At 44.5% G+C, this 26,951-nt stretch overlaps 1 protein-coding gene and 1 non-coding gene across 2 annotated transcripts in view; both read right to left on the bottom strand.

The window, feature by feature from the left end:
* Positions 1 to 26,951, bottom strand: part of LOC115320756 (zinc metalloproteinase/disintegrin-like) — a 110,452-nt gene that overhangs the window by 74,218 nt on the left and 9,283 nt on the right. The window contains 7 exon segments of the mRNA XM_040210337.1: positions 1,240 to 1,388; positions 1,470 to 1,541; positions 2,588 to 2,724; positions 7,547 to 7,598; positions 14,121 to 14,211; positions 14,213 to 14,247; positions 17,582 to 17,674. Coding sequence (XP_040066271.1) covers positions 1,240 to 1,388; positions 1,470 to 1,541; positions 2,588 to 2,724; positions 7,547 to 7,598; positions 14,121 to 14,211; positions 14,213 to 14,247; positions 17,582 to 17,674 — 629 coding nt within the window.
* Trnas-gga lies at positions 26,672 to 26,753 on the bottom strand. The gene has a single exon. It is a non-coding gene; the product is annotated as a tRNA-Ser (tRNA).

Raw genomic sequence — 26,951 nt, 5'->3', positions numbered from 1 at the left:
TTTAATGTATTCGCTGCCATTAGTTTCTTGTTTGCATATCTCTAAATTAACATTTTGTGTTAAACTAAATAAAGGTCTAAACATTTTCGAATATTTCCAAAATGCTTGAACTTGTTTTATGCTTTTATGACATTATAAATATTACTAGTCGCGATGTGGTCATTAATAGCCAAGCTAACGGCCGGAACTACTCAGACCAAGAAATAAGCCAACTCGCATGTATTAACCTGATACGCATTATTTATTTTGCTCCGAGCTACCTTTCACCTACATTCAAATAATCCACATAATCTCTTTCTAGCATTCATAATGGTATATTTATCTAGTTTTTTTTAATAGAAAGCATGTGAGATTATATTTCGCAGCAGCCAACTCATGTTCTATAAGAATAATATTTATTTCTTATAAATTTTGTACAATATAATTGTACAAGTAATTTAAATCACGTAGAATATAGTTCCTATATCATATTATGTTTAGTAGATTCCGCACGGCGCACAACAAACGAAGACAAAGTAGAACGGATAACACGTTGAGAGCGGTTACTCTCAACTAAAGTTTTTATTGCAAATAAACGCCGAAGTAAAAAAACAGCATTCCACACCACCGTGGCCAACTCAGCATGTGTCCATAAAATATATCTCTTTACTGTGTAGAAGGACTGATGCTCGGTTTACACATCGCCCAGTTCCTTCTTTTTTGATCGTGTAAGCCTCTAAAAGTTTCCTAGTCATCTGGTCTCTCCCCCTTCCAGCAATCGTGACGTGATAAAAGTTGGGCTGGCATCCACAATCTGCACCATGAAGCAGCTTCATTTGCCGCTTCATTGTACAATTTGTGGATGCCAGCCCAACTTCCATCACGTCAGGATTGCTGGGATGGGGAGGGGGGGATCAAATGACTAGGGAAATTTTAGAAGTCTAGACGATCAAAAGGAAGGGACTGGGCAATGTGGAAGACAAACATCGGTCCTACATAACAAAGAGATCTCTCATTTGGATATGTGCTAAATTGGTCATGATGGTGTGGAATGATGTTGTTTACTTCGGTGTTTATTTTGAATAAAATTTTCAGCTGAAAGTAAGCGCTTATCCTGTGTACCCCCTTCTACTGCGTTTCTTGTGGGCAGCGTCGAATCTACTAAGCATAAAGCAACTATCCCACATCGCCACCCTAATTCATATTATATGTTCGTGTAGGTTTTTTTAACATACTCATATATTTTGCTAGTTTTCTTACCCTGTGACGAGCATGGCTGCGTCGCACGTGGCGTTCCTGTATTTCTTAGCAAAATGGGGTAATGTTTTGTGAGGTGAGGTATAAAATTTGAATGGATTATTGGGGATGCTTGGATCTGAAACTAAAATATGTCGTAGAAAATCTGACCCCTAGAAATAATAGAAGGCGCAATTACATTTCACTCACACCACTTTAATATGCAAGAAATAGGGCCATCAAATGAAACCCACCAGGTCCTTAGTTATATTTACGATGAGCAGTTGTACTTTTGGGTTGCTTGCGTTTGAATATCTGATGTTCACCTTAAACAAAAGAACAGGTTTAATTCTTTAATTCAGTTAAAAATTTAACGAAAAGATTTGTTTAGCATAAATATTTTTGTTAACCTTAAAAGACCACTCACAAGCGACCACTGGACCCGCACACTTTGTATGCACAGTATGTTTCGCGTGGTAAGGCACCAAGGAATCGATAAACGTTTTTGCCCTTTTCGGTTTAACTTTCACTATCTTCGGTCGGTTAGTAAGTCAAAATGTTCACATTTATTTCTGCTAGTTAAGAGCTGAGTCTTCAGAGTACCTTGCTTTTCTTCCAAAGCAATCCACCGTTAATACTCCTGCAGAGGTCGGAGACATAGGCGGTTTGTTTAGAGCTACACTCTGGCGTTTCAAGCGCCTATAAACGTTTCCAGTACTGGCAGTAGAAATGTAATAAATAAAAAAAAGCAATGTGCCAGACAGAATTTGTAGTCTATGGCTTTCTAACTCAATTATAATGAATAAAGTTTTAAAAGTTTTCGCTGTCATATGGGCTATGAGGATATCACAACATTTTTGTACGGACAAGTCATTACCCTTTTTTGGTTTCACTGAAAAATTCCAATCAAGACTGCCATGTGATGCGCAGAGTTATAACAATTGAACTGATCTATACAAATTAGAATTTCCCAATATACTACCTGAGTAAAGTGAGAAAAAAGAATATTAATGCCTCGTGTCCTAAACAGTGGCGAGCGGTGTACAATCTACGGCAATGTGAGCTGACCCAATCCAGTGTTTGCCGAATCAAACAAAGTCCTCTCTGGGGTGCCTTCGGCATACTAAATTATAAAGCCGACTTCAACATTGCAACAATAGAACGGATGTCAGTTCATCCGAACATGTTTTCAACATCCTAACATAATAGGGACACCCCCACATGACCTCTCTTTCTCTACAGACTGAACGATGCCGGGCAAGCTGATATTGGAGGACTCTGTTCATTGCTCTGAATCATTATCTGGGCACTCAGATAGAAAACTTGAATGAGAACGCACATTGGAAAATAGATGAAAATGCAGAGTGCATACCGTTGCCATAGCAGTGGCGATATATGTTACAAGCTGTTCATCGGTGTCGAAGTTTACAAATAAATACTTGTCAACGACCACCAGTATTTCAACCAAAAATGGGTCTGGAACTTGTACTTGTACTTGTCTCGGAGGGCCTGTAAAAGTGAATGTGACAAGTTAGTGGCGCCCCCCCTCCAGTCCGCCCGTCTGCGGCCGCCTGGCTCGGCGGGCAACATTGTTCACCGCGCTAATAAACACCGTGAGCACACGTGCTCCGGGCAGACATCGTCCACCCTCAACCAGGCTGCGTGTCGTCTCTCCTCGGCGGGTGCTTCGGCCCCCTTCGTCCACGTTCGAGAAAGATCGTGACACTGGCGACGAGGAACCGTGGCACTGGAGGCCACCAACGTGCACGGTTCGGCCCACGCCGCCGAGAGAGTCGGAACACCGCACCCCGCTCCTGTCGCCATGCCGCTGTACGGGAGGCTCGAGCCGTTCGACGGAGATGGGTCCGCCTGGCCAGTCTACGAAGAACAAGTCCACGTGTTCTTCCGGGCGAACGACACGCCCGAGGGGAAACAACGGGACATCTTCCTGGCCAGCTGCGGGACCCGAGTCTTCAGCCTCCTGCTCGACCTCCTCAAGCCGGCCACGCCGCACGTTAAAACGCTGGGTGAGCTGCTCGCCACGCTGCGCTCGCACTTCAGCCCGGCGCCGTCCACGCTTATGGAGCGGTTCCGCTTCAACAACCGGAGCCGCCAGGACGGGGAGACCCTCGGGCAGTTCGTCGCTGCGCTACGAGGGTTAGCGAGCACCTGCGCCTTCGGCGACCAGTTGGACTCGCTACTCCGGGACCGGTTCGTCTGCGGCATCAACAACCCTGCCATGCAGACGCGACTCCTGGAGCTCCCCGACCCCTCGCTGGACGACGCGGTGAAGGCAGCGCTGGCGATGGAAGCAGCAGCGAAAGACGCCAGCGAGATAGCGCGCGCGGCCGGCTCACCGTCGACGGAAGCGGCGGTGAACAAGATGGCGACAAGGAGCGGTGCCTGCAGCCGCTGCGGTGCTGCCCACTCCCCCTCACAGTGCCAGTTCGTCCAAGCACAGTGCTTCACGTGCGGGAGAACTGGGCACCTCGCACGTGTCTGCCGAGGGGGGAGGACGAGCGGCGGCCAGCAGCAGCAGCAGCAGCAGCCTGGTTCAAGCCCGGGTTCCAGCCAAGCCCTCGGCCAGGGTGGCCGTCGCAAGAGAACGCGGTGGGGACGAGCGGCACCAGGCCCGGGTTCGTCTTCAGCCAGGGTCCACGTCGTGGCCGAGGACCCGCAGATTTTCGACGTGTGGCAGACGAGTAAGCCTCCATCGTCTGTGCCACCTTACTTGGTGTCAGTCGAAATCTGCGGTCACCCCATCACCATGGAGCTGGACACAGGGGCCAGCGTGTCGGTTATGCCCGGGAAGCTGTTCAAGCGGACCTTCCCCGGCGTGTCCATCGAGGCGTCTGACGTCATGCTGTGCAGCTACTCCGGGCAGCTTTCCCAGGTCCAGGGTCGGGCCCAAGTCAGCGTTCGCCTTGGCGACAGGGAGGCAATCCTTCCCCTTTATTTAACCAAGGGGTCGTCGCCGACGCTGCTGGGCCGGAACTGGATTCACTCGCTGGGTGTTCGGCTGCCGGAGTACCAAGAAGCTGCGCTGCACGTGGTGAAGGACGTCCCGAGCCTCCTGACCGACTTCCAGTCCCTGTTCCAGCCAGGGGTGGGCACCTTCGCCGGCACGACGGTCGGCATCCACATACCCGAGGGAACCCGGCCTCGATTCTTCAAGCCGCGTCCGCTGCCGTTCGCCCTGAAGGACGGGGTCACCCAGGAGCTGCAACGGCTGCAGCGAGAGGGAATCCTGGTGCCCGTCAAGTCTTCCGAGTGGGCTGCACCGATCGTTCCAGTCCTCCAGCGAGACGGCCGCGTCAGGATCTGCGGGGACTTCAAGGTCACCATCAACCCCGTCGCTACCGTCGAGAAGTACCCGCTGCCTCGGGTAGAAGATCTCTGGTCGGCTCTGTCTGGGGGACAGAAGTTCTCCAAGCTCGACCTTCGAGACGCCTACCAGCAGCTGGTGCTCCAGGATGTCGCCCGGAAGTATGTCACTATTTCGACTACCATGGGACTCTTCCAGTACACACGCCTACCGTTCGGCGTGGCCTCAGCCCCAGCCATCTTCCAGAGAGAGATGGACAACCTCTTCAGGGGCATGAGGCACGTGGCGGTGTACTTGGACGACATCCTGGTTACCGGTACCGACGACGGGGACCACCTGCAGAACCTGCGCAAAGTCCTGACACTACTACAGGACGCCGGTCTCAAGCTGAGGCTGGACAAGTGCGTGTTCCTGACCCCCAGCGTGGAGTACCTGGGACACATCATCTCCCAGGCTGGCCTGGCCCCGGCACCTCGCAAGATTGAGGCCGTGCTCAAGGCGCCGAAGCCCAAGAGCAAGAAGGAGCTTCAGAGCTACCTCGGCCTCATCAACTTCTACAGGAGGTTCCTGCCCAACCTGTCGACGCATCTGGAGCCGCTGCATCGCCTGCTTCGTGACGGGCAGCAGTGGGCCCGGAAGAAGGAGCAGGACTTGGCCTTCCAGCGCAGCAAGGAGCTCGTTGTTAAGGCTCCAGTGCTGGCGCACTTCGATCCGGCCAAGCCTGTAGTCCTCACCGTGGATGCGTCGCCGTACAGGGTAGGAGCCGTCCTGTCGCACCGGGGTCAGGATGGTCAGGAACGCCCTGTGGCGTTTGCTTCTCGTCGACTACATGCGGCGGAGCAACGCTACAGCCAGCTCGACAAGGAAGGCTTGGCTCTCATCTTCGGGGTCCAGCGCTTCCATCAGTACCTGTGGGGCCGGCAGTTCGAGGCAGTCACGGACCACAAGCCGCTGCTGGGGCTGCTGGGACCTGACAAGACAGTCCCAGCGCGACCATTGCGGCGCTCCGGCAGGTCTTCGCCGCCCAGGGATTGCCGGACATTATCGTGTCTGACAATGGTCCCGCTTTCGCCAGCGCCGAGTACCACGACTGGCTGCAGAGGAATGGGATCCGCCGGATGCTGGTTCCGCCGTACCACCCCGCTTCCAATGGTGCAGCAGAGCGGGTGGTACAGACACTCAAGGACAAGCTCAAGAGGAGCCAGCCCGGGGATTTCCGGACCCAGGTGGCCCGGGTACTGTTTCAGTACCGGACCACACCGCATGAGGTCACTGGCCGTGCCCCCTGCGAGCTTCTGCTGGGCCGGATGGTCAAGACCCCCCTGGACGTCTTGCATCCAGACCTCCGGTCCACGGCGCTCCTGAAGCAGCTGAAGCAGAAGCTGGCTGCTGACCGAGGGTGCCGTCCCGGGCCTTTGCCGGAGCCGGGAGCGTCGGTGTACGCCAGGAGCTTCCGTCCTGGCCCACCCTGGTCTGCCGGACATGTGGTTTCACCAGCGAGCGCCTCATCGCTGCTCGTCCGCATGCCCGACGGGACCACCTGGCACCGGCACGCCGACCATGTCAGGCCTCGCCTCGGGACCTGGCTTCCACCCTCGGCCGTCGCTTCTGAGGACCAGCCTGCAGGGGGCCGAACAGCACCAGTCGTGGCCAGCGGAGCGCCACCCACCACGGAGGCAACAAGAGTCTCCAGTCCTGTGGCACCAGTTGGACCAGTGCCACTTCCCAATCCGGTCCCTGCAGCTCCACCGGGTGGAGCGCGACCGTTTCAGGCAGCGCCCGGCGTTGCCACACCTGGCCCGTCAGCTCCAGTGCCCAGGCGGAGTATGCGGCAGCGAAGACCACCTGACCGCTACTCGCCTGGGTGATCTTCATCATCGACCGGCCAGGACTTTGCATGACCAGACGCCGAGATGGTGTCGGCCGTGCGCAGTGTATTTAGTTTTGTTTTAGAACAAACAAACTGGGGGGGGAGGAGTGTGACAAGTTAGTGGCGCCCCCCCTCCAGTCCGCCCGTCTGCGGCCGCCTGGCTCGGCGGGCAACATTGTTCACCGCGCTAATAAACACCGTGAGCACACGTGCTCCGGGCAGACATTGTCCACCCTCAACCAGGCTGCGTGTCGTCTCTCCTCGGCGGGTGCTTCGGCCCCCTTCGTCCACGTTCGAGAAAGATCGTGACAGTGAACTTTGAAATGACTGGTACTGAATGTTGTGTACACGATTGTCACTCCTAAAGCATGAACTGCAGATAGTTAATTTGAGCCAGACAAGTTCGTTCGAAGTAGCATGTTCATCTGTAGAAATCAAAAACACCGTGCAATTTTTTTTTTTATGCTACGCTTGTCGCTGCTTCAGTTTCTGGAATAGTAAAATATGGTAGGTTGCATCACTGTGTTTAGAAAGATCGGTGTATAAACAAAGTGCTCAAAAAGCTGGTATCAATTTTAGGTAGTTATCTTAATATTTCTATCGAGGATATGGATTCTATTATCAGTTACTTAGTAAATATATCCACTGGTTTCGCTGTACTCGTTTGCGAATGCGTAGAAGCATAAAGTTTTGAGACATCTACGTGTGAAGTGTCCGTATGTAGAATATGCAATATATCCATGAACTCTTTTTGTTTTGTTCTTTTTCAAAACATGTCTATATATTATATTTGTCCAAAATTATTTTTTTAAATGACCCTCCTTCCGACGGAAACTGCATAACGCTATTGACTCTGAAGCAAAATACATTTATCTAAAACCTTCATTTTGAGGTTGGTAGCATTGTAAGTTCAGTTCGCGAAATTAAAAAGAAGCAAGTCTTCACTTAATATCTAAAACAAAACAGCGGCATGCAGATACGTAGGAATATATCAATCTTGAAAATTGCTTTGCACTGTTAAGCTTTTTTAGATAATGATACTATCTAATTTAGCATACCTCAAGCACATTTTGCCTGCATTAAGTGTGTAATATTCTAAGTCCTAGACAGTCATTTAATTACTTCATGAAATTTACTTACGAAAATTAGGTCCATTAGATCGCTCTTCCAGTTGAATGTTCCTTGTTTCTGCAACATGTGGAGAAATTATTGTTTTTTTTAATATGAATCCTAGATGGTTACAACAAAATATTATGGCTGGGCACGTGATAGATTAACCTACCGATTAATGAAGTATTGTTGTAATCGCGAATATTCTTTTCTAACTGGTTCATCGATTAAATTATGAGAAACATCGAAAGTATAAATTGAACTTTTTCACTACGCAGACGTGGCCGAGTGCACCAGCAGCAAGGCAAACTTTACGTGAAGTATTGTTCTAAGGTGAATGGCACGGCCGAGATTGGTAACTTTAATCAAGTGGAGAAGGCTAACGTGACCCAGCCACTTTAACGCCGCGCGAGTGTCCGTTTAGTGCAGCAGGGACTATTGTGAACAACCAAAGGAGCTCGCTATTGCCGGAGAATATCAACCAACCTCTTGGAATCTGCGGCGGAATGAATAATCTGTGAGTATAGCTGCTTTTGACTGCTTCCACCTACAGGTCAAGGTTGATCTAAAGTCCAAAATTGTACATTGCACCGTTTATCACATATTCAGCAAAGGTTAAGAAAAAATGTATTTTTTTATTTTCTTTCGTCATTATTTAGGGCAGTAAAGAAAACAATTAATCGACTACAATTATACAAATGAAGAGTGGCGATTAATCTGGTCGAACTTTCAAATGACGCACAAACCTATAAATGACTAAATGTCCGATTAGGTGTTTGGAGCTTTGTGCTTTCCGTCTCGCTTTCTCTAGCTCATGGGTCAAAATGCCAGTAATGAATGAGCTTGCAGTAACACTTCCTTTAGTTTCAATATGTGATAGAGCGTCACTACTCTGGTATTTATCATTCACATGTTTTATTTTATTTTCGACGACACTTATGCGGATAGAGATAATATAAAATATTAGGCATGCATTATTTGGTTTCACAGTCACACATTTTTTATATTATTGATTGAAACTGGAGAAACGCGAATGCATTTATGTTCCCGAAAATTGCAGCTTTCCGAAAAGCAAGTATTTGCACAACAGCTTTGGAAAACGGCTGGTCTAGTGCCTTTTTTGTCAACCCAGGCCTAGTGAGTTAATAAGTCGGGGGTCGGGGGCACTGTGGAAGTGTACAGACAAAGGCAGGCTGGAATTAGTTCTGCGTTTTAATCTTAAATATTTTTACTGTTCGGTTTTTTGGTTCGACTTTGTTTACCCTTAAGGCTGAGCCACATGTAAGCGATTTAGTGAGCGACGAGACGAGCGACGAGAGTCAGCAACGAGACACGGAGATTTCTCACTGTCGCTCGTCGCAGGGCTTGGTCTCTGGATTTCTAGAAAACGTTGTTCATCGCCTTGGTCGCTTGCTCCCGTTGCTTTCATGCGGTTTGCCTTGTCACGCGACTGACCGAGCGACAGAGGGGGTCACCGTCGCTTGTCTCGTCGCTTGCCAAACAGCTTACATGTGGTTTATACTTTATACACTTCTCAGGTGTAACGTTACCCCAACAATAAGGATGCAAAACGCATATCGAAAAAGCTCTTTTCTCTTGAAATGATCCGAATATTTGTATTGTTCACCTCGCATACCTGCACATTTTTATCTGGTTGTGTAAAACGGTTCCTGCAGTTGAATATTAAGATGGATGAAAAGTGACTCGTTCCTTCAGGTCTGCCTCACTGAGATGTTCTTGGGCCGCTGCTACTAATCTTATGTATTAGTAACATGGATCAAAGATGATTAGCGGATATAAAAATTAAAAGTTTTTCCCGATGGGACTGTCGCTGGTGCGTTCGAAAGCACCAGAGAAGCATTAGGTGTCCGGAACATTGCTTAGATAAACAGCCTCTTTTCCATTTTATTGCCTGGCTCAAAGGTCACGCGATTGCTCGACCTGGCGATAGCTCGGCGCTGCGCAGCTCGAATTCTTTTTGTTTAGGCATAGTGAGTCCAGTGTAACTTACAGCCTGTGTGACTCTGACACCAAAATGGAAAAAAAAGAAATAGCTCCGAAAACACAAACAAGACCGAGGACAAAGTGAACAAACACAAGGCGCCTTGTGTTTGTTCACTTCGTCTTCGCCCTTTTCTGTGTTTTAAGTTATGTTACTTTTTTAAAGACCGTGACGCGTTTGGATCTACTACAACGGAAAAAAATCTTGAGAGATATAGATATAGATATATCCTCAGAAGAAAATAAATTATCGTTTACAGAAGTTGACAAGATGATGCGACGAATGGCAAACGGAAATCAACAAAAATAGTTTTGTATATGTTAACACAGCTCGAAACAAAGTACTAGCACTGTTAACCTATATTGCTGGGAGAGGCCGTTAAAACATTGACAGGAGTACAAATACCTGTAGTATTGGCCGATTCGAGAAGGTAGGGCAAGGAAAAGAAGGCTGGGAGAGGAGGAAATAGACGCAACGCTGAGGAGGGGACGACAAAACCCCCTCCCCTCACCAGCGTTGCGTCCGCTTCCTTCTCACCCCCCCTCCCCCTCCCCCACCCTACGGCCTTAACCTCCAATATACTACAGGCGTCTTTTGTTAGTCAAATCTGAACTTGACTTTGTACATCAAACATTTTTCCAATAAATCGCTAAAACAAAATTCGGACACGTAGACGGAAGTTAGATTTTCCAGACCAGTGCATAAATTAACGCCAACTAAGTAACTGATATTACCAAATATTGAATATAGAAACCCAGTTTGAGAGCTATTCATACAACAAAATAGTTACGAAATCGAACTCTCACAAAGTTAAGCTGTCTTATTTATCTTTAATCGCTATCGATCCTCAGACTTTGTCTCCGTAATAAAGTCCGATGCGAACTTTCTGCAGAGAAGTACCAGTATAGTGTTGTGCAGAATAAAGATAAATTTGTGCAAGTTTATTACTTCATTGACGTTCAGATATATGTTGCATATACAAACTTTAACATCCCAACTAAACAAAATATTGTTTTTTTCGCACCGCACCGCTTTAATACTGACTCGGTCAAAATATTCGTTTTAAATGTCGATCGATGGAACTGGGTAAACACGAATGCTGTAAATAGTCAAAATGTGTGTGGTTTTTTTATAACTTTTTTACACTTAGTTGTGCTTGTTCTTTCTAAAAATGCCTACAAACCTGCTTTGGTCTCACGACTTCCAGTGTGATTGGTATATTCCACGCTTGCTTTTCTGAGCTATGCCTAGACTAGCCATTCCTGTACAAGAATAAATTAAATGTCGAATATCTTTGTAAAACATGAGCTCACATATATATGCGTGGGTCCCCTAACTGTACTTTCGTGCAGTCATCCTCCCTCCAAAAAGAGCGGCACGATCATTCACCAACAAACTTCCTCAAAGTAGATAAAACTGAATTTAGTTAAGCACTTACGAACCTGAAGTTTTGTGCGTCGCCTGTTTGTCTCAAAATCGGCTGTCTGTCTCAAAAAGGCGATTTTGATTTTTGACAGGTGAAAATAATCGAATGTCATAATTTCTCTCAACGTGCTACAAAATTAAGAAAACCAATTATTCGTGTAGCTGAAGCACTCAGCTCTCCTGCGAAAAATGGAGACTGTTCTTTAGACGTTGAGGTTACATGCGAGACGCATCAGAAGAAAAATAAGCTGATCTCTTATCACACGATATACCACTGGATAGAAAAATAAAATAATATTATAATATTATTCTTATTTAGGTGTCCAAAAACAACCAAGATGGTATTCACTTTGGCACCATCGTCAACAGGTAATAGAAAAAAAAAACATGAAAAAAAGGGACTTTTACCAAGCAACAAATATAAAAAATATAGAGTCAGATAAGTGCTCATTTAATCTGCTGCGGGACAAAGTTATTGATAACGAAATGTCCAGGGTGGTTACCAGTTGGTTTTATACCTCGGCGGGATCCGAGAAAGCGGTGAAGTTTTACACCGCGAGTGAACATAAAAACTAACAAAATGTCTTGTTACACATAAAGGAACATAAAGATTAACCTTCCCCAGAGGCTGCGCACAATAATTGCCCCATGCATAAGTTTATGCAGAAATACAAAGTCACGAACAGTTCTTCAGGGAGTCAAAAGTGGAAGTGAAAATGTTTTAAATATATATTAACAGTTATAAAGCGGCGCTCAAGGAATCTATCATATACAATTCGAATAACATTTTTCTGAAGATTTTCTGCGCTCATAGCTTGCGCTTTAGAAATCGAGTTTCATGTGACAGACGTAAATTAAAGTAGTGACATTACTCAATCAATGAAATACACATATAAGAGGGGGTTTTTATAAATCCTCGTCAATCGAGATAATGTTCGTAGCATTTTATAGGCATTGCACGCGATAAAAGATATTTGGTTTCTAAAAGTTCAACCACTGTCAACACACACGCCAATAACATTTTATAATTGACACCTGCTGTATTGGTCTTCCCTGTCACGCTTATATGTAAAAGAAACAACAGTACGCCGTCGGCGAAAAGGTAACACCTTTGTTCTGTGGGGGTTGAGAGACAGTTGATTTAGCTCACACCACTAGTGAATGAAAGACACCATTTTGTAGTATATTACAGTCTTAAATAGTGCGAAGGCTCATGAATAACGTAATATCAGCAGCAAAAAGTACCAGTTGATAATTACTTACACGACAGATTATATTACTACAAAATATCAAAATCAAGAGGGGTACTCTCATTATTTATCCCTCCGCAACACCCGATGTGGAATGAAATAAGTCGGAGAGACTGTCAGCGACTCCAACAGTGATCGAAATTTTAGGACGTAATACCAATTCATGACTAACTCTTTCGTACATTTCTAGATATCAAAATATCTTGTATATACCTGTCTTCTATTTAAAATAGGCGCAGCATAATCTAAAAAAGTGCACACTACGTCATCCTGTGCATTCCGTACTCTTTTTGGCTACTCCGAAAGAAGCAGAAATTTTATTTTGTCTGCATTAGTACTGGCCGCCCGAACAAAAAGAGAAAAGAGAAGGGTCAGGATCGTTTATTTCGCATTTTACGAACGTCACGTTTGTTACACATTCTAGTGCGAATATCAAAGACTCGTGGACAAACGAAGTTAGAGTACTTCGACCTCTTGGCGCTGCGACCCAGCTTTTTTTTTTTTTTTCTTTCTATAAATGTCTCTAAGGAATAATTGAATTTCCTGATCTAATGTTATCTTTTAACATTCATGTTCCGAGATGAGCTTTCGAAGCTCTGCGACGTTTGATGAAAATCAAGGTATCCAAACTAGCCTCATATCTCGCATGGAAGTCTTCTATAATGATCGTGCTGTAGCAGAGTTTGACCTTTTTGACCCATGTTTTATTGCGTTTCAATCATTATTTCCAGTACCTAATACACAAGCTGTGCATTAAAATTGTGAAATGAATAAATTAAATAATAATGGTCTCGTTTGCTGACATACATTGAGACCTACCTTTCTAATGTCCAGGCTGGAGTCCGTTTACGAAACGACTTTATTGAAACGCTTTCACAATTTAGACTTACAATTAAATGCTCGAGACACACGCTGTCATTCAATTGAACGCCCTAAAGAAAACACATCAGTGCAGTGATATATTTTGTAAATCTTGAATACACTTAAAACAACAAAATGTACATGAAGGGACATTTTCTGCCTCATTTAACTGGTGGTTAGTACGTCAAATATATATTAATTTTAGTGGGTCGACCTACTCTATAATACCGGAGGCTAGAATTGTTTATGGACCGCTTAGCAGTGCGAAGAATATTTTTAACCAGTATTGCCTGTTTTTTAGCCAGTTTTGTTGATTGTGTTTTAACTTTCTAAACAATCTGCGTTGCATAAAGCAAATGCGTGAACGAGACCTTATGATGCACTTTTCGAAGCGGTCATAAACATTTAGTAAACTACATATCTAAATTGTTTTCGCTGTGTACCTTAAATAAGTCATTTAATACTTAACTTCAAGCGTCATGCCAACGTACTAGAGTTTCTGTCCTTAGCGACATAAGCGAGTCTTAACAGACTTGTAGTATGCGTATGTGAGCCCTAGACACGCGAAAGGGCGAAAGGTGAAAAAAACAGTTGCTCGAGAACTCAAAGAAAGATGGTTCGGTGGCGTCGCCTTATGGTCCTTCCCTGCCACGGGACATCCAGAACTTGCTCAATATGGTTGTGATAATCTCAACAATAGTTAAAAAAAAAGGATATCGCATGGAGTGTTTCAGAAGCCCAGTTGATGCTAGAAATCATAGGACACTTTTGGTCACGATATATTTTTGATTGTTTCTGTCAAGGCTAGACTTAAGGTAAGTACGTTGTAAGTCTTTTAACTACCCCAAGTACTCAAAATACCAGATTAGTGCAGATATGGTAATTTTTGTTTATGTACGCGTAATTCAGGATGTGCTTAAATATTTTTGTCACTTGACAGTGACCTAACCGATAAAATGTCAAATTGCAAAAACAAAAAAAAACATGTTAAACATATTTATATTTTAACACATGCACCCCAAGATATCTGCAGTACATAAAAGAATTGATTCGGCCCATTACCAACGTAGTCATGTCCACGGTGAGCATTTGCATCCACTTTGAAAATCTTGTGTGCGATAGACCCGTCTTCAGATCGAGCCATAAAGTGAAGAGGAAGTATCCTCAGAGTGTCGCTGATGACACCACTCTGGAAAAAGAATTAGGCAAATATATATTGTGTTTAGTATTGCCTCATAAAGCATCTCAAATAATGTAAATTCTAAAAAAAAAACAATTACGTTATGATTGACCAAAATAAATTTAATTATATTTCTTCGAAGGTGGTAACATTTTAGCGATAATCATAAGGGTACCAATACTTGAAAGGATGAAACGTCTAGGACGGGGACGAATACAAGATTCTGAAAGATGTCCTGTTTCCGTCCCAGCCCTGATGCTTCATCCTTTCAAGTACTCGTAATTATTCACCAACACGCTCGTTTTCAATCATTCATTAGGGTGTTAGGTTGATTCTTGCCCTATAATTGGCGTTCCAGACGCACTGAAATACCAATTACTCTGCAAGCTTCAGGCGGACTTCTTCAACTATATAGTGAGTTCAAGAATAAAAAAATAAACAAAATATACCTTTCAAGCGAGTTTCATTTTCTTTGTTGAAGCAGAAATATCTAAAATAAATTATTAATGGCGAATAATAACCAATGATATAGAAAAAATATTAGGCTTTATTTAATTATTTATTTTACTTTGCTGCAGTCGTTTAAAAGACCCATAAATAGTGAAAAATACAAAATGGTAACTTGCATAACATATGATGTCTATCGTACATAGAAGCACTTAAAAAAAGGCACACACAAGAGGTGGGCGATAGATCGGTGTTCAAACACGTACTTGCTTCTAAGCGCGCACAGATACATTTGTTAGCAGACTTTTCTCTTCGAGCAACATACGTAGGGTATTGTCGAATTTTAACTAGGCGCTAAAGGAAGAACGCTGCCGGGAAGTACATTTAAAAATCTATGAGCTGAACAAACCATGGTTAGCTATCTATATTTATACAAACATTATTAGCAGTCCTCCCTTACAGGTGATGAACAATGCACTGAAAAATAGCTTGCCGGCTTCCTTTCTGTGGTTAAACTTACAATCCATGAAGCTGTTAGCACAAACCAGCCATCGCCGTGTTTTTTTACTCTTAGACATGAAGAACTAGCAATAAAACTATAGTTCTAGAAAGCAACGGCTATTCCAAACGTTTCATCAACAGGATCAACAAGAAGCTACGCCGCCCCATATGTGCAAGCTCCCGGCTCATTCCAGCAGTGTTTGCCTGTCGTACGTGAGGTACGTCAGAAAAGCCGTCGGATGTGTCCTTTGTAAACATGGGATCGCGGTGACTCACGAGCCGGTGTCCACCCATCCGTCACCGACTCCATCTCCCCAAAAAGAGACAGGGAAAGGAGATGTCTCGATGCCTCGTCTACCGCATCCCGTACGTGGACTGCCCTGCTATCCTACGTGGAGGAAATCAAATATTTCCCGAAACAGCCAGAAATACGACGTGAAAAAGTCTTCGTTCAAGGTAAGTGCCCTCGCCGAACACGAAGCAAAATGAGGTCGCTGCGAGGCTTTCGACAAAAGCGAAATCCCCTGCATAGGGCGGCACTGCCGGAAACATCTGCACCTGGAATTCTATTCCGTCCAGACAACAAAAGAAACCATTAGCAGGTCTTCGGGAACTCCCCGAGCCGTGTGCGTCTCAGGACTCTGCCACATAATCAAAAAACCAGGACTCAGCCAGCCTACATCAGCAGCACTTTTCCTGTCCACCTGACGGTCACCCGTGGACAAGGACCGAGATGGTCCTAAAACGTCGGGAGTTTTCTTTTTCTTAAAACTGTGCTGAAAATTTTTATTTTACGTCAACGCACTTTGTTACAGCAGCAAAGCTCGGACTAAGAACACATATATTCACCCGCTAACGGAAGCACTACTGGTTTGTCCCTATGGGGAGGAGTAGCTCCCTAGATATCTTGGAAGACGTGCCCTTTCCGACATTTGCAAAGCTGAGATGACGTGCCACGTCACAGCCGCAATTCGGAACTAGCGCGGGCCTTAAATCAGCAACAGTTGTCGTCTACCCAGCTAAGCGAATTCGAAACTAATAGTACAGAGAGAGCTGGTCAGACATTCCGCTAAATATAGCGGAAAAAATTGCTCTGGGTTGTCACGTGAACTGGGGGGCCACGTGACCCCGCCGAGGTCGCGTGACCCCCCTAAATCCCCTAAAAATTTTCCCCTAAATCTAGCGGGGAATTTTTTTCGCTAGATTTAGCGGGGAAATTTACCCATAATACACAGCGCGGTTACGCCGACGGCGACGCCGCTCAAGCCGGAAACGGGCGCCTAAGAGCTGCGCTCTAAAAGTCGCATTTCAATATAAAAGTTATCTTACATTTTGATAACGATAAAAAACACATTCAGGTAATTATACGCGAAATGGAAACAGGCCTAAACTTGACCCTCATGAATTGCATGTAAAAAATTTAATGTGTTATTGGTGATACGTAAAAGCACTTTTGCCAATATATTTTGCCCTAACTGTTTATTTTAACACAAACATTTGATCAACCTTAAGAAAATAGATAAGGGATACAGACGGCAAATAAAAGAAGTATTACCAGACGTTAAACATAGCATATATTTTAAACCCAAGTATTTTTAATGACTGTTGTTAATAGATTTCGAGGATATCTAAGCAGTTCTTATGAGTTGTGAATGCGAAAGCATGAATGTCATTCTTCCGTGTCCTTAGCTCGTCTGCGCTATACTGGCGTGGACGGCCAGGTGTCGCTACTGCCGAGGTTGCGGCCACCGGCGACATAGATGCCTCAGGCGTCGCCGTGTTCCGCGGCGCCCAGAGAAGCAAAAGCGGCTGCAGCTTCCCCCAACCCCTTCTCCGGGAACACCTGACACGAGCGGCCGAGCGCGCCCTGTCGTAAAGCGACCGCCAAAGGCTACCTAGGAACCGTTTCACTCAGCCAATGAGAGAAGGGGCATTTCTTTCATACTCTTTCGTGGTTACATACGGCGCCGGCTCCGTTTCATAGGATAGTTAACGCTTTCGCGTTAAAAACTAAATTTTAGTTCAATAGGTAAATTTAATTTCAGACTTCGAAGTTTTATTTTGTATTGATAGCACACAAATCTGGTGGTTTCAAAAATCAATCGCTTGACAGTGTTGAATCGAATAACTGCATGTCATCAAGCTTCGGTGCACGCATGATTTCCCTATGTTTCGATCTGGATGAATGCTGAGCACTAGCAATTGTTAGTAGTAGGACTTTTCGATAAAAAAAACGGTTCTCTTTATCCCACACAACTGGTAGGTTGAGAATATATCGGTTTGAGTTTTGAGCCGGGCATGTGAAATATCTTTAGTATTAGATGTGACCAATTTTATAAAGTTCAAAGTTGTTCAAAGTTGTGCACCATTGAAATCTCTCTTAGAGGTATCTCACCACTTCCACAGCTCCATTCTCCTCCTTCACCTCAACCGCCGCCATTTTCTCTTTGTCATGGTACAGGTTACGTTCCATATATTTTCCGTTCATCTGGAAAACACCCAACGTGATCTGAATGATCTATGACCAATTTTTCAGAAACGTTATATTGTAAACGATTTATTTTTATAAAGACCTATGTTTCGCGAATTTTACGAATTGCTTACGATTCGCGAAACATAGGTCCTGCGAAAAATTCTAGTAAAATGTAAACACATTGGAATCTACCGGGTGAAACAAGGAGACGGTAGGCTCTTTAAATCGACCGGAAAATTCGGTTTCTTAACCTTTCGCGCTACGACTTTGTGCAGCGTTGCCCAGAGATGGTGCATTTTTTTCGTAAAATTTGCAAAGAGCGAACTTACCTGAGGAAAAAGTAAAGAAAGAAAAAGGCTTAGCTCTTATGGAAACGCAACGACGCCACCGGTCTGCAATCAACACGGCGCCGTTTCGCACGGTAGACAAGAGATGGCGCAAGCGGTCGCGACGCCAACTGCCGCCAACGAACGAGCAGACGACGCCGAGAACCGGCGTTTTTAGCAGACAAGGAACTGCAGTTGCTTGTTGTTACCGCGCCTGTTTTTGTTTCTGCAACTGTCGCCGTTTGCGGAACGCGCGCCGCTTTTGATTCGAAAAGATCGTCTGCTAAAAACGCTGGCTCTCGGCGCCGTATGCTCATTCGTTGGCGGCGTTCGTTGCGCCATCTCTTGTCTACCGTGCAAAACGGCGCCGTGTTGATTGCAGACCGGTGGCGTCGCTGCGTTTCCATAGGAGCTAAGCCTTTTTCTTTCTTTACTTTTTCCTCAGGTAAGTTCGCTCTTTGCAAATTTTACAAAAAAAATGCACCATCTGTGGGCGACGCTGCACAAAGTCGTAGCGCGATAGGTTAAGAAACCGAATTTTCCGGTCGATTTAAAGAGCCTACCGTCTCCTTGTTTCACCCGGTATATTCAGATCCCACCGCGTCGCGAAAATTAGAACCCGCGAATTATTTATTTTTGTTCTTTCACCGTGTCACTCTCACGCACTTACTAATTCTACGCCGGAGCGCAAACACTCTCAGGTGTTTCGCGGGCAGAAAAATGAAAAGGACATCTTTTCATCCGTCATTTCGCTGACAAGCGCGCCTACTATCAAACAACGAAGTCGACGACAGGGATGTTACACTGGCATACTATACTTCGTTTCAGCTTCGGTCCTAGCGCGGCCGGTGTTATGAGCCGAAGGGCCAATCAAACACCGCAAAAAACGCAGCGTCATGGCGTGCTCTTCGCGCTTGATAAGACTAGCCGGCGGAGGAGCACGCACAGAGCGACGGCGAATACCGGCTGGTCCTATCAACTGCAGAGAGCACGCCATGACTTCGTGCCTCTTTCGTTGTTTGATTGGCCCTTCGGCTCATAACATCGGCCGCGCTCGGTCCGAAGCTGAATCGAAGTATAGTCGAATATTGTAGAACACCAAACTGTTTTTGGTGGCGCCAAGTATTGTCATAGAAGATTGAACTGTTAGATGAAATGTGGTTTAAAAAAAAGCATAGCTTATGTCACAATGGACAAATTAATATAATACAAAGCAAAATATTTATTCGATTACATTTTGTAACAGTAAATTTTGAAGAAACAAATGTCTCAAAAGTTTGTTAGACGAAAGTAAATTACGCATTACTTCTCGTGATTTTCTTTCTTTTTTTTAAAAAATCTGAGTTGTCACCTAAAAATGCCAATTTTTATGTCAATAAACGCGAAAGTTTTTTTATCATTTAATAACATCATGTCAAATAAGAAACACCAATCTATTGTTAAGTATGTGAAGTGTGCCTTCCCTAAAGTTTATCAGCACGTGTCACGGATCGGGAATCGCATAATGATAGCTGAAGAACGGGGCATATGTTGATCATGTGTTTTCCCGTATGAACGTACCATTTTTTTTAGACAGTCGTCTATTCATACCTGATGTAACGTGTTATAGCGTTTGCATCCTATACTAAAATGAAATATGTAACGTTTTTAAGAAAATGACATTCCACGGATACAAGGATAAAAAATGGGCTCTCCACGCGAACATAAATTACATAACTGCGCCAACACCTTCCGACAAAAAACGCGTTTGAGGTTATAAAATAAAATGTATGGTGTAAAATCCAAGGAAAATAATATTTTGAAACCAAGAAAACAATCCTCTCTATGTATATGGTTGCACATTCCCGCGGACAAGCAATGAACTTAAGTATTCTCAAGTTGCACAACACGCACAAAGAAACCCACAGAGGGCTGTCGATCCTCATACTTCGGCCTAATGTACGCACTTTTAAGATTGCACGGTTGAAGTTTGAACAAAATGCTTTATCGCAAACAATTTAACGCCTACGAAGTTCCTTCTGATATGTACAGCGGGCCGTAATTCATCTAAAATATGTCATAAGGAAAAAACGGTTAAGTGCAGGTGAGCTGGTGTAAGTTATACATGATGATTGAAACTGTGTTTCAAACAACAGTCTCAGTTTTCAATCATCATGTATGCCATAAGAGGCGTTTTTTTTTTTTATCGTGGTATGCGACGCACCCCGAATTATAAATTATTTAGTAAATGCATGTAGCGATTTGTCATTTATGATAATGATTTAAGCGGGACGTTTTGATGAAAATGCTTTATTTTGGAAAACCATGCCTATTCCCGAAATTAGCTGGCACCTGTAATCTATGTGAAAGGAATTTTTGACAAGTGCCCCGAGGATTAAAATAAAACTGGAATAATAAACTTAGGGATGAACAGAACAGCACATCTTTCGACTTTCAATAAAAATAGGTTTCTGTGTCGGAAGTCGAAAGATGTACGGTCATGTTCGTCCCTATGTCTATTCTTTCAGCTTTATTTAATTTCACTGACGCGCTCCCGTCAAAATAAATAACCCGAGAACTTACTGTTGAAAGTAGTGAAAGCGCACAATAAATACGAATACGAAGACGGAGAGGCAAACAGGACGAGCGCTGACTATCAACTGAATTTTTATTCGAAAAAATAGAAACAGCAAAATAAAACCAGGAAAACCCACAAATACTACAAATGTGACTAGTCATCAATGACTCGGACACCACACGTGTCAATAAAGTCCACTTCCTTTTTGTGAAGGAAAAGTGAGGGTTGACTGATACACTTATCAGGACATTCCTTCTTTATCATATAAGCCTCCAGTACCTCCCTCGCCACCTTTTCTTTACCTCTCCCAACGATTGTAGTGCCTTGGAAGTTGGGAAGGCAGCGGCAATCTCTGCAATGTATGTGTAAATGGGCTCCTGTTGTTGAACGCAGTGATAAAGCATGTTCGCGCAACCGTTCATTCAAGCACCTTCCGGTCTGGCCTATATAAACCTTGCCGCAGCCCAATGGAATTTTATAGACCACGCCCACCGCACATTCCACGTATTTGTTTACGTGCTTCACTGTGCATTGCCGCTTATCTTTGTTTTTTTCTTTTATCCTCGGACATAGTTGAGCCAGTTTACGTGGTGCTGAGAATACCAGAGGTACCTCGAACCTTTCCGCCACTTTTTTTATATTGTGTGACACCCTGTGTAAGTATGGCATCACGTGGGGTCTTACTCTCTTTTTTTGCTTGTCCTTTTGGCTTTTGCCCCTGAACTTCTTCAGAAGTTTTTTAAGCCACTGCGAGCATAAGGGAAGTAGAATACCCTGCAGTTCCAAGTCTCTTGACCTGACTACAGAGGCTGTCGTGCATGGCAAGGTGACATGACTTTCCAATTGCCGTCTCTAGACATGACGACGCAATGCTCCGTTTCACCAACTTCGAATGCGCCGAATCATAGGGGAGGATTCCCTTCTGGGTACGCGGTTTGTAACCCCAGCACACGTGTTCCCCTGTGAATTGCATTCGCAAATCCAGAAACTGTAAAAACTGCCATCCTGGCGCTCAAGGGTAAACTTCAGGCCTCTAGAACTTTCTTTAAACGCGCTCATCACATCTTCAACAACTTCACATACAGTAAGGTTTTCACAGTTTTGCAAAATCACTAAATAATCGTCTACGTATCTAAACAACTTGGTCACAGGTTTGCCTTTCAAGGCATTCTCAATGGCTCGGTCATATTTGGCCAAAAAAATATCACAGAGCACTGGGGCAGCACAGGAACCAATGCAGATACCAGCCCTCTGCACGTAATGACGGCCCTCAAACAGAATAAAAGTTATCACTGCGTTCAACAACAGGAGCCCATTTGCACATACATTGCAGAGATTGCCGCTGCATTCCCAACTTCCAAGGCACTACAATCGTTGGGAGAGGTAAAGAAAAGGTGGCGAGGGAGGTACTGGAGGCTTATATGATAAAGAAGGAATGTCCTGATAAGTGTATCAGTCAACCCTCACTTTTCCTTTACAAAAAGGAAGTGGACTTTATTGACACGTGTGGTGGCCGAGTCATTGATGACTAGTCACATTTGTAGTATTTGTGGCTTTTCCTGGTTTTATTTTGCTGTTTCTATTTTTTCCAATAAAAAATTCAGTTGATAGTCAGCGCTCGTCCTGTTTGCCTCTCCGTCTTCGTATTCGTCTTTATTGTGCGCTTTCACTACTTTCAACATGCATAACCAACTCGCCTGCATCACCACATGAGAACTTACTGCCCGATGTACAAGTCCTTTAAATAAAGAATAATGGTGGTCACTAGATCAGGCATTGCCGGATGATCAGTTTCGAACCAAATATAGCATAAGCATATGAGATTATATGTAAAATTTCAGAATTTACTGTAAACTGACAAAAATATACGGCTAGTGTTTCAGTTTACAATCAAGAAATGGGGCTCATTTCTCGTAGGTGATGCCATTTATACATATGTATTTGCCGGGTTTTTCTGGCCGCTATTGCTTTGCTGCAGAGTTCCGAAAATCGCTTTGAACGTTGGAATCAAAGGTCTGTAAGCCTTGAAACTTTTTCATCTTTTCTCGAAATATGGCGCTACATTTGGACAAAGACCGGGCGCTCATAGTTCCAGTGTTTATTTTTGGAGTGAGAGAGCACGGTTTTCGTTTGCATTGAGAAAACCTGTTTTAGCTTCCTCAGTACGATTTTGATTTGTGAGTACCTCTAGGAGTCAGTTGGATATGTCGCCTCTGCTTAGTTTCACCTCATTTGTAATACATAATAAATGTGGCCGCGATGTTCTTCTATATTTGAAAATAAGTAAGCATTATTGTAGCTAGGTAGTTTTTGCATATTGTTTAAATTCCGAACGCTGTTTGAACTTCCGTGGCAGTTGATAGAGAACACAAATTATACAGTACAGAAATAACTGGCACTACCGATTGTTTACAGCAGTGGTTCTCAAATGGGGGTCTTCGGACCTTTTTGGGGTCCGCGTAGCTCTGCCTCAGCAGTTAAGCTCGGCACTAAAAGTTTTATCTCTTCTGAGATTGAGATGAAACGTTCCAATTTTCGGGTGAGTTTTCTCGTCTGTATGTCAATCAGAAAATTCTACTTCATACTAATCCTTAGTTATATTCATTTAATAAATCATTAGCATAATTAACCTATGCCTTTCCCTTCCCCTCGCCACAAGCGGGGTCCTCCATCATCTCCACTGATCCACAAGGGGTCCGCGAAACATCGTTGGTTGGGAACCACTGGATTACAGCAATGAGCTTTACTGGTGGCCTAGAGGGTTTTTGCTGTAATGACTAACACATTTGACCGGCCTTGCAAAATTCGACTTCCAAACTTACAAACCTAAATTGGGCACGCGAACGCAGTTTCGGTTGGAGATTTACGTTCATTAGTTAAGGTCTGAGGTAGGGAAATATTACAAATAAAACACTCGGAGCCCGTGCATTTTCCTTCTCCCATTCACGCCCATTTGTCATCTGCACACTGGTTTATGAGCTCGCATTCGAATGGCTTGCGATGCGCGAAAACGCTAAAAACCAGGAGCAGAGCTGGCATTGGAGCAAGATAATTGGGGCAATAATAATTTTAACAAAATATATGAGCAATAACCACCTGGGATTATGCTCCTAGACCTCCGTGCAGAAGACGAAAATCTACTGCAGGGCATAGTAAATTCACGACCGCCGTTTTTGCTATTTGTTTATTGTTTTAGCACATCTGCCTTCAGCTCTAAAAAAAAATACACATTGCACTTCTTAGGAAACTACGTTCGCGTACCCCGATTCAGGTTGGTACACATTTGGAATTTTAATTTTGCGAGGAGTGCAAACTGTCTATAAGGAAACAGCTTGAAACTGAACACTTAAAGACCAAATGTGTTAGTGCTTAATGACGCAATATCTAAAAAAAAATCTACGGGAAGTACTTGTGTACTCGGGTATCGAAGAAGACTTCCGTACGTATTTTTTTAATTAACTGCTTTCTTGGTATCCAAATAAATCTAGTGACACGCGTTCCTTTTATTTAGACAAACGGTGCATTAATCAAGATTACGGGTGTCTTGTCAAAGATAACCCTGATTCTGAATCATTCACTGTATGTCACACAACACAAACTTAGGTGCATCAAGTATTTTTCTCATTGCTTAGAGCTGATGTACACGAACATTAAAGTTAGATTAATATGGTTTATGACATGCATTCAATGCTGCTTTCTGAACTACAGTTCATGAAGAGAATGTGGACACTATTCTAATTGCTAATGAGATATTTAACCCTGATAGTGCAGTCCTATGCTTCAAACTTTTATATTTAGCTGGTCTTTAAGGACTCTGCAGCCAAGAGATGTCAAAGTTGATGTAAAAATAAACATGATAATATTTCCCCCGATTCTGAGCATTGTGGTGCCAAAACTCAAAAAAGTGCCCAAATTGGACCTCACTGCCTGGTTATTCAGTCGTTCACCTGTATCTTTCGGCCTCATTCACCGAACAGGGACTAGAGTTAAGCTTCATTACTTGCGGTTTTGTATTCATCTGGCTGATTTGGCCTATGCGTGTTACATTATTGCTCCTAAGGCAAACCAGTGAAAAGTCCATTATTGGCTTTCCTCCGGTTAGTGAGGGCCAATGCAAAGTACCCAAGCCCTGTCTGGCCTCTCGGAGAAAAACACTATTCGGCCCAATTCATGCCCTTTGAGATGCCAAACTTGAGTCAAGCTAACATTTTCCTTCCGCGGTGCTTGGGGGAGCGGAACGGAATGGGCAAAAGGATGTCATAAAACGAATTTAGGAGGGAATTTGCGACAAATATTTTTAGAGCTATATTTACTACTCGAAACGAATATGTCGTAAGCGCCAGCGGGATCTCAAAGTTAATTGTTACACTTCGTTTGAAGTGCAACGAAAGAACGAATATCAATACAAAAACATTTGGAGATCATAGGAAGCTTCCGAAAGACCGCAAGCACCACGTGATAGACCTGTGCGCAGGCCAGAAATTGACGGTGGCGGTGCGCCGCAGTGTACCCTTCCGGTGGCGGCGTGGACAGAGGCGTTCAGCCGGCACTCCACACCCAAAGTGTGGCGGCGACGCCGGGGTTCCTGTGATTTCACCGGCGGCGCTGAACGACTCCGGCGTAAAGCAGGGGACAAACATAAGCGGTGAAAACGGACACCACCATCTATGGCCACAGGTGCTGGCGTCTCTACGTCACTGTGACGTGCGCACCTCGCGGCGCGGTGCCACTCCGATCTGGTCGGCCGGATGTTAGCGCGCGGTGCGCCTAGCTGCGAGCGCCGGCGAAGCAAATATGGCGACCGTTTGTTTGATCGGTTCGTTTGGGGTTTGGTGCTGTGTGCGTCGCGAACTTTCTTGTGAGAACAATCTAGTCGCCTGCGAAGTTATTTGCACTCCCAGGTGTGACACGGAAGGTCTCGTGAGATCACCATCTCAACTAGCAACAGACGAATCTTCTCGAACGACAACGACGGGGCCGAGAAGCGGCGGTATGACTCCGAGTGAGTTTGAACATGGTTCAAATGGCGCACAAATAGAAAGGTACAGAGAAGAGGGAAGAGAGAAGAGACAAGCGCAAACTCACAACTTGATGTATTGAAGGAAGAAAAAAGAACAGCCCTCGGTATCAGCTCGAGCCGAGGACACACTCGCACGGGGGCACCCGAGTTTGGTTTGGAGCTGGTGGTTTGAGTTCAAGGTGGGGAATCTGTTTGCCGGCATGTTACTGCCACAGCTGATGGAGGAGTTAGCACAAGGGGTATAGAAAGGATGCCTAAACAATGCACTTTGTACATGAAAGACCTTTGGCGTTGTCAGGTTTGTCGAGCCAGCCATTCGATGCCGGCGGGGAGCGAAGAAACGTGTTATGTGGTTCAGAAGTTCTCTGCTGGGTGAGTACTTTGGAGTGCGTTGGTAGGTATTTACTCTCATGAATGATGTTTTTATGATGCTCGGGAATAACGCTTTGCAACTGCTCATTTGACTGTCCCTATCGTAACACCTGATAATTATTGCATTCGATGTGACTTCCTTGACATAAAGTCAATGAAGCCTCTCCATGTACTTTCGAACGAAAGCGCCAAGACTCTCATGAAAACTGGTCGGGTCTCGTACAAGTGATTTTCGCTAGATTTTTGTGCTCCATCTGAGCCTCTTCGGACCCCTGAATGCCTTGGTAGCGGCGTTCTGGGGTCCGTATACCTTCAGCGGTGTATTTTCTTCAAGACTGACCCGCCCTGCACCTTCAGTTGTCTCTGCGAAGTTGGACACGTTGCAATCAATTTTGAAATATATGTTTATATAGTCTACACAATTATTGATTGAAACGATTTTCATTTTTAATTTTTTTTTATTTGAAGTGTATTGGGTAAAAAACAAAAAAACAAACACGACGGAGGTAGTGCTGTGAACATACGTTTTGCGCTAATGTTTTCTTCCACATTATTGCTCTAATACTGATATAATGGTAGCACAACAACGTTTATGCCGTTTTTTTTTAAATTTGAATACTTTAATTTACGTTTTGGGCATAAATAATGTGTTAGGGACGAAACTCCTTAGTGTCTAGCCTTGTCCGCCTGTCCGTCCGGACGGTGTCCGTGCTCACATAAAAAGAAAAAAATGTTTTCGCAGTCGACAGGATTCGAACCTGTGCGGGTTGACCCCGATGGATTTCCAGTCCATCGCCTTAACCACTCGGCCACGACTTCGGGACGAGTAGAGGGTTCTAAGCAAATCAAGAGGTGGGGTTTCTGTCATGAATGGAACATTCCATGTAGCCGCTCAACGTCTATACAGTAGAGGGCGCTGCGGTCAAATGCGTATATAATCGCGTTAAACTTTGCATGATTTGGCTCAACGTTTATAGACGAGAGGGCGCTGCAGTCAAATGCTCAAATGCGTAAATA

The sequence above is a fragment of the Ixodes scapularis genome, unplaced genomic scaffold (assembly GCF_016920785.2).
Source record: "Ixodes scapularis isolate PalLabHiFi unplaced genomic scaffold, ASM1692078v2 PGA_scaffold19__2_contigs__length_565841, whole genome shotgun sequence".
NCBI classification, from domain to species: Eukaryota; Metazoa; Arthropoda; class Arachnida; order Ixodida; family Ixodidae; genus Ixodes; species Ixodes scapularis.
This window is presented reverse-complemented; position numbering and strand designations above follow the sequence as displayed.